At 39.6% G+C, this 13,386-nt stretch overlaps 1 protein-coding gene across 6 annotated transcripts in view; it reads left to right on the top strand.

The window, feature by feature from the left end:
* Window positions 1–12,630, top strand: part of gnb1a (guanine nucleotide binding protein (G protein), beta polypeptide 1a) — a 49,650-nt gene extending 37,020 nt beyond the window's left edge. For all 6 annotated transcript variants that reach the window (XM_069184072.1, XM_069184071.1, XM_015337100.2 and 3 more), the window contains exons 5-11: window positions 3,046–3,109; window positions 4,592–4,754; window positions 7,014–7,080; window positions 7,653–7,854; window positions 8,149–8,365; window positions 9,748–9,863; window positions 10,734–12,630. In XM_069184072.1, coding sequence (XP_069040173.1) covers window positions 3,046–3,109; window positions 4,592–4,754; window positions 7,014–7,080; window positions 7,653–7,854; window positions 8,149–8,365; window positions 9,748–9,854 — 820 coding nt within the window. In that variant the 3' untranslated portion in view covers window positions 9,855–9,863; window positions 10,734–12,630. The remainder of the gene's footprint in view (window positions 1–3,045; window positions 3,110–4,591; window positions 4,755–7,013; window positions 7,081–7,652; window positions 7,855–8,148; window positions 8,366–9,747; window positions 9,864–10,733) is intronic.
* Window positions 12,631–13,386: the final 756 nt, after the last annotated feature.

Here is a 13,386-nt window from a genome sequence, read left to right as displayed (position 1 = left end):
GGGCGATGCCCTACATTGACATTGCTGTGAGCCCCCAGGAGCCCATTGCATGGTTCACTGCTACAATCATTGAGAATCGCAACCCTGTCCATGGCATTGCTGAACTAGTGTCTGCATACCTGTTTGGGGAAATCAAGTCTTTTGTAGGATAGGATGGTGAACTTTTTGTAACCCAGATTTGGTGGTGTACTTAATGGGGTTTAGATTTTTTTTCTGCTCTAATAACCTAAAGAAGTGCACAACGAGTCTGAGACACGTCTGCTGTAGAGATGCTAGCAGAACAATTGAGAAGGCTGCAGTTGGTGAGCCAAGATTAGCAGACTAGCCTCTCCAAGCAAGATTTGCCCCACCAGTACCATTTGGACCACAGGATCACAAATGGCAGAATCCAGGGTGTTGGCTAATTCAGTTAACTTTCAAGAAGTCACTGAGTCTCAATGTATTGGGTTTTAGCATTATCAATTGGTAATTGTAAATGATCCTGTAATGGAAGGTCCCAATTCATGTAAGAGTCTTTAAATCCACATTTTTTGTTTAATGATACATTCATACAATACAAAGTTGCATATACAGGCTTTTATCAGGATTATAAATAACGTTGGGCAAAGGCAAAAGGTAATTGTCACAGCTGGTCAAATTTCAGTTTCTTGCCCACAAAGAACATGAAATGTTTTTTAAATTTCAGATGAGTCAAAACTGTTCCATATAGAGTGGGTCCCAAAAATGTCTTATTTAAATTGGTATGGTCTGGGAGTCTTGCTGGTGGAAAGGCACACTGTGCTGAATGCTGAATTTCTTTATTCTGTCTTAAGATGCCAAGAGTTAGATTAGCTTTACTAAACTCTTAGAATTTCTATAGCTTTGGTATTCATGTGCAATAATAATGTCAGTGCTATTCTGTTATTATTCTGTTAAATATTGCTATTCAAGTTCTGAATGATATTGCTTTCCTCTGACATGGTTGAAATTCATTAGTGTACCTGAGACTCGGTACATTTTAAGTTGTTAATGTGTGGGTTGTTGGTTCTGACAGGTCATCGCCATCTTGTACAACAGGATATTTGTATTTAACATTTTATAGATACCATTATAAAATAATTAAGGCATGAGTTTGTGCTCCAGTGAAAACCCGAGAACTGCTATGATTGAGAAATGATCTAAACAAAAGTCTTGAGACGGGTGTTTAGAAATTGCAACTAGAATCACAGTGCAGTTTTAATTAGTAAATGCAATTAAAATGAGTACAGTTAATCCAATGGAAGTGAGGTAGCTAATTCCATTGTTGCTTTAATACCAAGTGTGTTTGGTAAGCAAGGTAATACTGGACAATCCCCTGTTAAGCATCTTACTGAGAATAAGGGGTGGAGGGTCTTATTTTGTGGAAATATACACATTGTTTCACTGGTGAGATTAAGAGAGAAAGGAATCTTTCAGATGACTAAATTCTCTTGGTGGCTTTTTACCACTTTGTTTTAAGATTTAAGATGCCGATCCACTCTAAGCATCCCTGCTGTAACTTCACTTCTGATATTCAGTTGTTGCTTTGTGCCTCCCTGATTTTGTCCTAGTAGAATTTCTGAAGCAAATCCAACTCTTGAGTTGTTTTGCTTGTGCTTGTTCATTGGATGATTGAGGGGAAGGGTTTGTTGAACTGAATTCTGAAAACAAAAACGGCGTATGGCTTACATTTGCCAATGTCTAGGTATTACTCTTACCTTTTCCATAATTGTGTGTGAAAATGAACATTACATTAACATTTTGATACAAAGTTGGTAACTTTTGTCTGTTATATCCCTGCAAAAGGGAATAGTGATGCTTCCCTTTATTTCCCTGGGAGCTGTTAGTCATGTGGACATTTAGGTACATGAAGAGGCAGAGAAACAAATTTTGGTGACCGCACCAGTGTCTGTATTTCAGCCTTTACTGCAGTTCTTCTAATAAAAAGGCTGTATCACCCTGCTTATCCAAGGAAGGGTTTTTCCCCACTAGGGAAGATTTGCCTGTATTCAAAATAGGGGGGTTATTCAAAACAGCAGCTGATGTGACAAGTATAGTGCATTCCTGTACTACCTCTGTGGTGTGCATGCAGGTAGAATGGTCAGGAGCTGTTACCTCAGCTGCTCTGATGCTGTGCACAAGTGATGCACTTAAGTCATTTTCTCAAAGTATTGTCATTATTGGAACTCTTAAACTGTATGGTTATAATACATAAAAAATGGTTTCTGTCTGAAGAGTAATCATTAGACATTGAGTGCATGATGGTTCTAATAATGGTAATTAAGCCATGTATGTTTTACTTTTTTGGAATTGGAAAGCCCTATGTGTTGCTATCACTAATGAGTATGAGGGTCTTTTCTCTTCAAAGGTGTGACAGTTTCACAAGTATATTATACCAATGCTTTGATTCAATAGTGGTTTCAAAAATGTAGTTGATTGTGAAATATAATTTTAGTGCATAAAAGGGCATTTACAGTAGAGTCGCGATTATCTGGCCTCAATGGGGCCGACAGTATGTCGGATAATTGAAATTGTCGGATAATGTGGAAACTGAGTAGACAAATCATAGATTAATGCAAGCGCAGTTTTAAGTATGAAATTTGGTTTATTAATCTACTATAATACAAAAAAGGGGATAGAACTATTGTTATTTTAAAAAAACTTGCTGCAAGGAAGAGAAGTGCACTAGGTCTCGCCAGCGTCTTATTAACGTGACATCAGCAGCAGTTGCCTCCTCTTGCTGCTCAACGTAAGTTAGTTACTAGTGCCGCTTCGAAAATACAATAGGAAAAATAATCAATACGAGCTCGACATCAGCAAGCGAAGCACGTGACACATGGACAGACAGAGCAGCATTGGATTGGGCAAAACGTTGTATATACAATATATACTGTACTGTACACTATGGTGATGGGCTATGTCGGATAAAACGGAATGTCAGATAATTGTGACTCTATTGTATTTATTTTAATAAGAATTAAATATGCATTGTCTGTTCTCATCTCGCAGAGCCACAAAACATTATTTCCATTATTTATTTTTGTGTAGGCTGTTAGTGAGTGCCTCCCAGGATGGTAAACTCATCATTTGGGACAGCTATACCACAAACAAGGTAAGACCAACACGTATTGTCGGGCTTTTTAGAATGAAGCGCTTTTCATTCAAGGTATTTTTCTCTGGAAGTCTGTTTATGTAATGTTTGCACAAAAAATATTAACAGTTGAATTTGTTTATGCATATCAAATTGTCTTTGCTAAACAAATCTCTTAGCCTTGAAATTGGCTATTTTTAGTCTTATAGCACCAATAATACTTATTTACTGCTGTGGTCAGTGAACTGTACTAGGAGAAGGAAGCACATTGTCAAGTATGGAAAGCTGTGGAGTACTTTAATTTAATATTCATCACGTGGATCAAGCTGTTGTGAAAACTGCACCATGGGGCAATGGGTATACACCCATTCCCTGACTGATGTAAGGGGTCCGTTCCACAAGCTCTTATGTAACTCAAATTTTACGCAAGTCGGAAGTAACCCTTTCTTAGTACTTGCATAAACCAAGGTTCATGGTGTTGGTAAGTAGAAGTATTTTTCTCAATTAAAAGGAATTTTACGACCCTATGATTAAAGTAATTGAACATCAAGTATAGCACAAGGTTAAACACACTAAATTGAACATAGGAGCGAGGATTACTCTAATGAATTTTAAAATACTGTATTGTACATTACACTTTACTGTTCAGCGATTAAAAAATGACTGCAGCATGGGTCATTCGCAACTTGATGTGCAGAGGCTGTTGAGTGTGTGGAAGAGGGTGAAGCAGGACGAGTGTGAAATGGCGCCTGGGTGGGTGCAGGTGGTGACCACACGTCACATGGTCTGTGCATTTTATCCTTGGTGGGGACCTGCCACTTTGGTTGAGTCAGGTGGAGGGCAGCACAGTGGCGCAGTGTTTAGCATTGCTGCCTCACAGCCCTGGGGCCCGGGGTTCAGTTCCGGACCTGGGGTGCAGTCATCGTGGGGTTTGTATGTTCTCTCTCTGTTTGTGTGGGTTTCCTCCTAGACCACACACCTCTTCTTAGACTGCCCTCCTAGGGCTCCAGCTTCCTCCCACAGTCCAAAGAGATACTTGACTTCTGTGAAAACTGGCCCTGCTGTGAGCGTGTGCCCTGATATACTGGCCTCCTGCCCTGGGCCTGTTGCCTGCTGGGATCGGCTCCAGCGTCCCCCACAATCCTGAATTGGATGAAATAGTTCGCAAAGTGGGTGGAGTCTGGCTAAACCCCTTGAGAGGGTTATGGGGAAATGAGCTTTGGGAACTGTTTCCTGTTGGTTGCAATGTATGCTGCCCCTTATGGTTATCTTGACGAGGAAAATGCTGCGTACTCTCTGGTGGATACCAGTGATTAGTGACCTGTGCTGTTGGTGTCCACGGAGCACGTCACAAATTGTCCCTTATGTGTGTGAAATTTCTGACATAATGCTGTTTTTTTAAAGATGGTTGCTTGAATAGCTTAGCTGACTTTTAAGAGCATACCGTGTGTTTACACAGACCCCCTCATAACGGCTGCTTGAATCTCCCCCTCTGCCCTTCAGGTCCACGCCATCCCCCTGCGCTCTTCCTGGGTGATGACCTGTGCGTATGCTCCCTCTGGAAACTATGTAGCTTGTGGAGGACTGGATAACATTTGTTCAATTTACAACCTGAAAACACGTGAGGGAAATGTTCGTGTGAGCCGTGAGTTAGCTGGACACACAGGTAAGGAAACCTCCCTCTCCCACTTCCTCCATTTTTAATTTGTTGGTAGAATTGTCTAGCAGCTGCTGGTTGTTGTCAGAATGTTTTAATTGTGTACCATGAGGCTAGTCAGGTCCCTTTGTCAGCCCATTGTGGAGTTTTATATTCAGTTTCTCATTTCCTTACCACTTGAAAGGGTCAGTACAGCAGTTTAGGTGCAGGTTGTCCTTGCGTACTGCAGTGGAGAAAACTGTAAGAGCTGTGTGTTAAATTAATTGTATATCTCTTGTAAAGCTGTTTTTACCTGTTGATGAAAACTATCTTTATGCTTGAATATGAGTGAAGAACTGTAATATCTGATCACCTCGCTGGATCCATGGACCTCAATTTGTAGCACAGTCTTAACTGCTAAGTACTGTATCTCGAGACAAGAACTGTGCTTGGCCTTAAGGGAATCTGATCTACAGGGCACTTAGGAGCTTATTATTCAACTCCTGACAATTGGGAATTTTATGGCCACTGTGTTTGGGCTCTCGGCTAAGACTACGAATTCGGCTCTCCTGTGACTGATTTCCAGCATTCCTGTTATCTGATTGTCAGTTACATTCTAACCCTTGTGCTGCAGAGCTAAGGCCCAGTGGGTTATAGGGGCTCTTTTTAATCATCGGTCTCTGTACACAAGGAACAGTTGACAGTTCTATCTGACTAAGCCTACAAGTTGTGATTTTCATAAGCCGGAAAGTTCCATTACTTCATTACTACAGAGGTGCTACAAAGAACCAAACTCAGTATCCCATGGAAACTGGAACACTCATCTTAGATGTATTTAAGATTTTTTAAGTTTGAGCCTGACATTCAAATGTAAACTTTTCTTCCTACAGTTGAAGCCCAAGGCAAGTAAATAGTGGCACCCTTACAACTTCAAAGTTGACAATGTCATGCACTGTATACAATCAGATCTGTATTGTCATTTTTCTAGTTAGGGAGAGAACACTGAAGAGCACAAAAATAGTTGAAAGCTTTTAACCAATGAGCATTTAAAGAGTTACATGAATTGGGATGTTTAAGTGAGGACCCAAAGTCTGTATCCTTTTGTATTTTGAGGTGTAAGCACAAGCTTTGGGTGCACAATTTTAAGATTGTGGAAAGAAGTTGTCATAATGTACAAGCAAACTCGAAAACAATGATTGCACACTCTCAAGCTCTCTAAAAATGAAAACATGGCTTTATATAGATCTGTGAAATTTAATGTTTGGCATGAAAACGGCTTTGTCATGATAGGGCTGTTGATGTTATGGCACAAGTTTAGCAAAAGTGTAACTTTGCTGTGGAGCTGCTGAATACTATACTGTTCATTGCTTCCTTCTGTGCCCTCAGTGCGTGCTTGTAGAGCAAATTACAGACCTTTTAAACTGTGAATTACCCAGATTAAGTTGCAAGTATCTTACCCATTTGAACTAATTATGAAGAATGAGACTTTCTCTCTTGGAATTTTAAATTTAAAACAATTTCCTTGAACCAGGTGGTAGAATGTGGTATTTTAATGTGTATTCCACCTTGACCCAATGAAAGGGCGTGCTGTTTATAATTTTAAGACTGTTCAAAGCTATTATTGAAACGCATTTTGGCCACGTATTGCTAAGAAGTCTTTACCCATCCCTTACCTGTTTTTTGTGGGAATATTTTTTATTGTGGATACTGAATTAGTGTTAATAAGATCCCTAGAACTTCTTGCAACTGTGCACCAGAACTAAATTGAAGAGGAAGGTTCCAGAACCTTTCTGCTAATTTGCCTTGTTGAACAGTCCAAGTGACCCTTGCTCCTGGGACCCAGGACTGCTCTTTCCCTCTTTTGACACAGAGACATTCCTTGCCTCTGAAACAAAATGAACATATCTTTACTAAAGCATCTTTGTAAGGATTTTTTTTAAATGGAAGTGTCAGCTTTTGCCCTTCTGGCATTGTAATGATTTAACGCCACTTTACAGCTTTCTGCATCGTGTATAGATATTTAAATTGGACTATATACATGCAGACTTTTTTTTTCTTTATAAAAGCTTTGTGCACTTTTGAAGGGTGGTGTTTGCATTTATTTTGTTTGATTTCCAGCTTGGACTTGAAAATAAATGTCAGCACTTTTTGTGCGTGCACCCATGTTCCTGCAAAATATTTTTTTAGATCCACTAAGCATTTTTTATGTTGTGAAAGCCCGTTAGTACAAATGTATCTAGTTATGGAGAACCTACAGCTAACAGTCCTTCGGTTCATTGTTATTCCCAGGTTACTTGTCTTGCTGTCGCTTCCTGGATGACAACCAGATTGTAACCAGCTCTGGAGACACCACCTGGTGAGTGAAGGGAACTGCCTGGAAACAAATCAGTGAAATTCCCCTATGCACACTAGGGTGGAAACCTCCTAGTCTATTTTTCAAACAGCGGTGGAGCCTGAAATTATTTGTATAACACACTTCAGCAGCTGGTACTGTAGTGCAAGCTACATACAGTACTGTTCTGTATGTTTATGCTGTATTATTGTAAAACAGCTGGGTGGATTAACAAAATTATGTGAATCCAGATTTTATGTAGTTGCTTACATAAGCACTGTACCTGCACCTTGGATAGTTGCTCCTTAGTGAATCTTATGCATGTACTGTATGTATAATTTAGGAACAGTATTGCTTGGTAAGCTATACTCGTCAGTGTAAAGGTGGAGTCTTAAATGGACAGGCTGCTGCAGTGAATTAGTTTAAGGTATAAAGTGCCAAGACTAGGTCTGTAACTATGTAACAGCAAGTTACCATAATAATCTTTGGTTTCTTAGTAACTTGTTTGTCGTTCAGTGTGATTTGTTTTTTAAGGAAGTAGGTCCTAAAGTGTAACCTTAGCATTTAAATGCATTCACTTCCTGCTCTCTTTATAGCGCTCTGTGGGATATTGAAACTGGCCAGCAGACAACTACATTCGCTGGCCACACTGGAGATGTAATGAGCCTCTCTCTGGCACCTGATGCCAGGTTATTTGTCTCTGGTGCTTGTGATGCCTCAGCCAAACTCTGGGATATCAGAGAAGGAATGTGCCGACAAACTTTCACTGGGCACGAGTCGGACATCAATGCCATCTGTGTAAGTTCTGGGACGTTTTTCTGGTGTTGGTAAGGTAGCCTAAAACCCATCCAGGTGTGTAGAACACTGAAGGTTTCCTAAAGTGTTTGGGGAGTTGTGACTGGAAATGGAAATGATCAGAGGGAGAATCTTATAAAACCGAAATTATGCAAACAGTGCAGTGGGAGATTATATCATATCTAGGTTAAACTCGTAATCTTGCTCTCTGTGGTTTTGACAATGTTTCCTTGTTCTGTTTTGGGCAGTCTTCGCTGAGGCCGAGTCCCATCATGTCCGTCTCTCTGTCTTTCACAGTTCTTTCCTAATGGCAACGCATTTGCGACGGGCTCTGATGATGCCACCTGCCGACTCTTTGACCTGCGTGCTGATCAGGAACTGATGGTTTACTCTCATGACAACATCATCTGTGGAATCACCTCTGTAGCTTTCTCCAAGAGTGGCCGCCTGCTGCTGGCTGGATATGATGACTTCAACTGCAATGTTTGGGACACCCTCAAAGCTGACCGTGCTGGTGAGTACTAGATGCTTCATCTACAATACAATGCGTCAACAGAACTTTCTTCACTGAGATCTTGGAAAACCCTGTTTATTTTTTAAAAGCTTAAAATCTTTAGCTTTTGGAGTTTACACAGTACCTTTAGTGGGCTTAAGAGCTTGTGGTGCTACGCCTGTTATTCTTGGATCTAGCTGTGGTCTAGCCTTGAGTTGACCTCAAGTTGAGCCCTAAGTAAAAAAGGAGCACTTCAAATGGGTGTAAAGGTGGGACTTGGGTGTGCTCTTACCTCAGTTGTTCAGATTATTTTTTATTTAGCACTTTAAATCAGATGTGAGCATGATGTTTTGAATAACTGTGTAAGTTGCCTTGAAATTGTTTTACACAGTTTTGATTAAATCATTCTTAGCATATTTTCTAACTGCTTGGGTGGTCAGGAAGAGTGATCAATTTCCAGGATGTGCTCGCAGTATTGACTCTGCAGGTCCTATCGGTTGTGCTTTCCCCTCCTAAGTGTTTAGTTAAAGGCATTCCTTCTTTGGTGTGTTGGGAGTTGTGTTCAGGTCAGTGCTTGGGAATAAAGCAGTGTGGATTTGATGGAGCTGCATTAAACAAATAGACCTCTCTGCCGTCATCCTTAACAGTCACAGACAGGACTTAAAATTCACCCTGGAACCATTTCCAGCCATTTCACCAGCTGCCGCAGCAGAAAAGCTTCCTACGGCACCATAAATTTTTAAAAGCGATATTGACCGCGTGTGCATTTGTGATCTTAGGTAGATGCAAGAGAGAAGTGAAATTGACATATGCCCAGAAACTACTGCTCAAGACATTTTACAAATGCTTGCTGCAAATTGGTCTTGGTCATGTACTTATTGTAAAATATCCCCTTTAATCACTTTATGTGGTTGGTTATCAAGATGTACTTAGTGCTGCTTTATGAATTCTGCATGGAGAGCCTGCTGTAGTAGAGGAAGAGAATTTCTGCATCTAATAAACTGCTAATCAGTAAGTCCATATGAGAAATGTCAGTATTCAGTATCGCACTAGCAGTCAAAACTCAGATTGTGTTTTATGACCTTTTTTTTTAAAAGGGAGCTGAGAAAGGGAGGGTGCATTGTGTTTGCTGCAGGGGTTCCAACACTGTTTGGGAAGGGAGATCCCTTTCTGGACGTTGCAAGTCCTGATGTCATTGAGGAACTCGTTAAGCTGTGGCATAGCAAACGCTCCCATAAACTTTGCATCGGAGCATTCCTGGTAGACCGGAACACAACACATTGACACATCGGAAAAATTTCGAAACGGCTCTCTGGGGATCCTCCTGGACCGTCTCCGAGGCTCCCCAATTCCTGTCTGGGAGCTGCTGATGTAACGCTGTGCGTTGTGGTGCTGTTTTTCAGGTGTGCTCGCAGGTCATGATAACCGAGTTAGCTGCTTGGGTGTGACTGATGATGGCATGGCAGTGGCAACAGGGTCCTGGGACAGCTTCCTCAAGATCTGGAACTAAAGCCTGAAGGTAATTCTGATTTTTTGTCCCTGCACATACCTATAATCCAACTGCAGGTCATTAAAACCAGAGGCACGATAATATGCTTGAGCTTTGAAAGTTGTTTTTCTGCTTGTTGATTGCTTGTCATCATAATTTATTCATACTTAATCAGGGAGCTTCACAAAGTCATTTCTGGTCATTCTGCCAAAGAGAAACTTCATGGATGTAGTGTGATTTTAGTCAGTGCTTATAAACTACTGCTTATACAGACACTTGGAAACAATGGTATGTCCTTTCAAATCATTTTCAATCTAAAAAAACTTGTTCCCACCTCGTGTTTTCTAACAATACGTAGCAAAAGATGAAAGGCCAGTTTTTAAATCTGACACCAGTGCAGTACAGGAAATAAGTTAACATCACTTTATCGGCTATATAAAATTTCTTGTCACATACCCCAGCTTGCTCTCCATGAGAGATACAGACAGGGAGAGAGAAGCTTGGGGTCAGAGTGCAACCTAGAGGTCCCTCAAACCATCTAGCAACTGCAGTTGGAAAATAAAATGTGCTAAAAATGAATGAGTGGCTACAACTGAGAAAAGGTCATTTAGCCAAACTATCTTGCTTCGTTGTTAGTAGCTAATATGAGGATCTCATTCTGTCCTTTCTTGGGTGGGGAGCAATAACGTGACCTGTTTAAGACGCCCACAACCCCCCCTGCGTAAAAGTGTGTACTAAGTTTTAAATATGCTCTCCCTGAAAATTTCTGTCTTCTGTACGTTTTGTGGACTCTGAAGGAGTTCATTGGTTTGATCTTGTCAAGCACAGTATCAAATGGATGAAGCTTATTAAAGAAGTATTTCCATTGCATTCTCAACTTTTCTTTTTTTTCATTTGCAGATGGCATTCGGACTCCAAAGTGACTGGAAGACCATTCCGACATCAAAATATTAAATTTCATTGCATATCCAATCCACTCACACTGACTCAAACACCCCCAAAACTATGAAGGGCGAAATGTTACCTTTCCTTCTCTCATTAAAAAGAAGAGCACAATGGTTTATCACCCAACAAAAAAAAGATTTCCTGTGGTATTATAAAAATTGTGCATTCCTTTTGGGACCATTTTATGTTACTGTCTTGAGAGAGAAAAAAACACTATCATCCCATACAAAAATGTATCTTGAAAACAGATGTTTGAGCGTAGTCATAAAAAATTATCTAACTTTTGCTAGTTTTTTTCCGAGTTTTAGATCAGTGAACTTGTTGGTTTATGTTTAAAAAGAGAATTGAAAGCTTTCTTTTATCTCAGTCTTTAAGATTTTAGAATCATGTTTGTAGCTGAGTTTAAAATGAAAGTAAGGAGAATCACTTGTCATTTTTTTTAGTCCGCTTATCACTATGAAAAACAAAACGCTTCACCAGGGAGTCCAAGACCAGCTTTCGGGGATGTCAATTCTGTATATTTAGTCCCGGATTTTTTTTTAATTTTATTTTTTCTCCTTTTTTCTGTCTTGTGTCACAGATCTTTGTTTGCACAAAAAGAAACTTTGCGTATATAGAATAATGTTCAAAACGTAAACTAACCAAGCACATGCTGTTTATGATAATGAATGCTCGTTTTTAAAACAAATTGCAAATTTTAACAATTTTTTCTTCACCTTTTTTTTGTCGTTGGGTAATGTAGAATAATTAAATGAAGATTAACCCCTCAATTTGTTTTTTTTTCTTTTGTTGAAATTGTTTTGGGTGGGGGTGGGAGGGATAGAGGAGGGCTGGGGGGGACTGAATTTTTACCCCGGTTTGCTCCGGAGTGTCCTGTTTAAACAGAGGTGCCCGTTCCGTGCTTGGAAATGCAGTTAATACTCTGTGAATGAAATGTTGTATAAATCAATGTTTGAAAATAATGATATTGAACTTTCTAAGTTAAAAATAAAAAAAAATTCTTTTGGTTGTCTGCCATGGGTGGGTTAACTCTTAGAATCGCATGCTGTAGAATTGCTTAAAAAGTGCATATGGAACTAAATCCTTTGATGTTTTTCTTTAAGAAAATAACCTGTTAAAACTGTAATCACTGCCGCTGTATTCATATTGTTTTGCTACTCTGTGCATACATCATTAAATTAATATGGAAAGCTATGCACCTGAAAGAGAAGCACCATCTTAAGACATTAATTACGAAATATAAAACCACACTTGAGCCTGTTCTGAAATTGCAGTTTTAGGAATGATTCTGAAAGGAAGGAAGTGAATGTCCATTCTGTTTTCCAACAGATCACATGAACACATGGGGGGAGGGGGGAAGAAAGTTTCCAATTCCTTCTGTAGTAAACTCTTTCCAGTACTGAAAAATGCTAGAATCATTTTGTAATGAACAGGTTTTTTTCTGGCTTTCTTTAATAAAAAATTTAAAAAAAGGAAAAAAAGAAACTTGCAGCATTTGGATGGCAGAATTTTCTGTTATTCCCTTCTTACTGTATACAGAAGCGCTTTTTCTTTAGCAGTAGTGGCATTTTTCCATTCTGTTTTTCTCTGCGACATTCTGTACAAAAAATGTGCTGTAATTGTGCGTTAGGCCTGGACTTGGCAAAAAAATAAAAAATAATAAAAATAAAATCCCTCTCTTTTTCTCTTTCCATAAAATAACTGTAGAGCTCTCTGCACCCCACTGTTACCTTTTCACCTTTTGTATTTAATTTTAAAGTCAGTCAGTGTACTACAGAAAGCTGGATGCAAGATAGATCCTATATTAAAATGTACTGTTATTTAAGATGTAATAAAAAGCAGTTTGAGATGATTCTGTTGGTGTTGGGAGTTTCATTCCTAGCTTTAGTCTGCTTTTTGTTTGCGACGCTTACAATCGCCTCCAGACTCATTAGTGTTCAGCGCCTCCTGATTTTCCAGTTCATTTGGATGGGCGAAAGAACTGCAAGACCCCGACTCTTTTAAGTTAATTTTCCAATCCCAGTCTTCGTACACTACTATAAGAAAAAAAAAAACACCGGTGCAGAGGGATTGCATGTGTGCTTGTGTTGATCTGTGACTAAAGATGCTGTGCTATGTGATTGTGCTTGAAATGTAGAATCAAATCTGTAACTGAGGTAGGTAAAACTGACAGGTCTATCGGGCAGCTGAAGACTCCAGGATCAGCTATGAGCAAGCATATAGGCTGAAATAGATTGTAACCACTGTTGCATTTAACATTGTTTTTAACGTTCTGAATAAGAAGGCGAGGCTAAAAAGTTACATTGCAGGTCCATTCTTAAGCATGTGAATTACATTATAATATTCAATATCGCAGGAAAGTAACATTGTACATATATTGTAGAAGGTCTCTACTCGCATTTTTCTGTCCACTCGGGTTGAGTAAACGTGTCGAATTTTAGTTTGTTCATTTTCACTTTTAATAGCGGTAAATATTGGCGTACCGGTGAACGTGTTGCATGAACATTTTCGACGCTTACAATACATCCTTTGAAAGCGGCACAAACCGTGCAAATCCGAGCCGCTGCAGTTGGCACAAGCGAATAATATGTAACGTCTCGTTCTTTAC

Source organism: Lepisosteus oculatus, chromosome 25 (assembly GCF_040954835.1).
Source record: "Lepisosteus oculatus isolate fLepOcu1 chromosome 25, fLepOcu1.hap2, whole genome shotgun sequence".
Lineage (NCBI taxonomy): Eukaryota > Metazoa > Chordata > Actinopteri > Semionotiformes > Lepisosteidae > Lepisosteus > Lepisosteus oculatus.
This window is presented reverse-complemented; position numbering and strand designations above follow the sequence as displayed.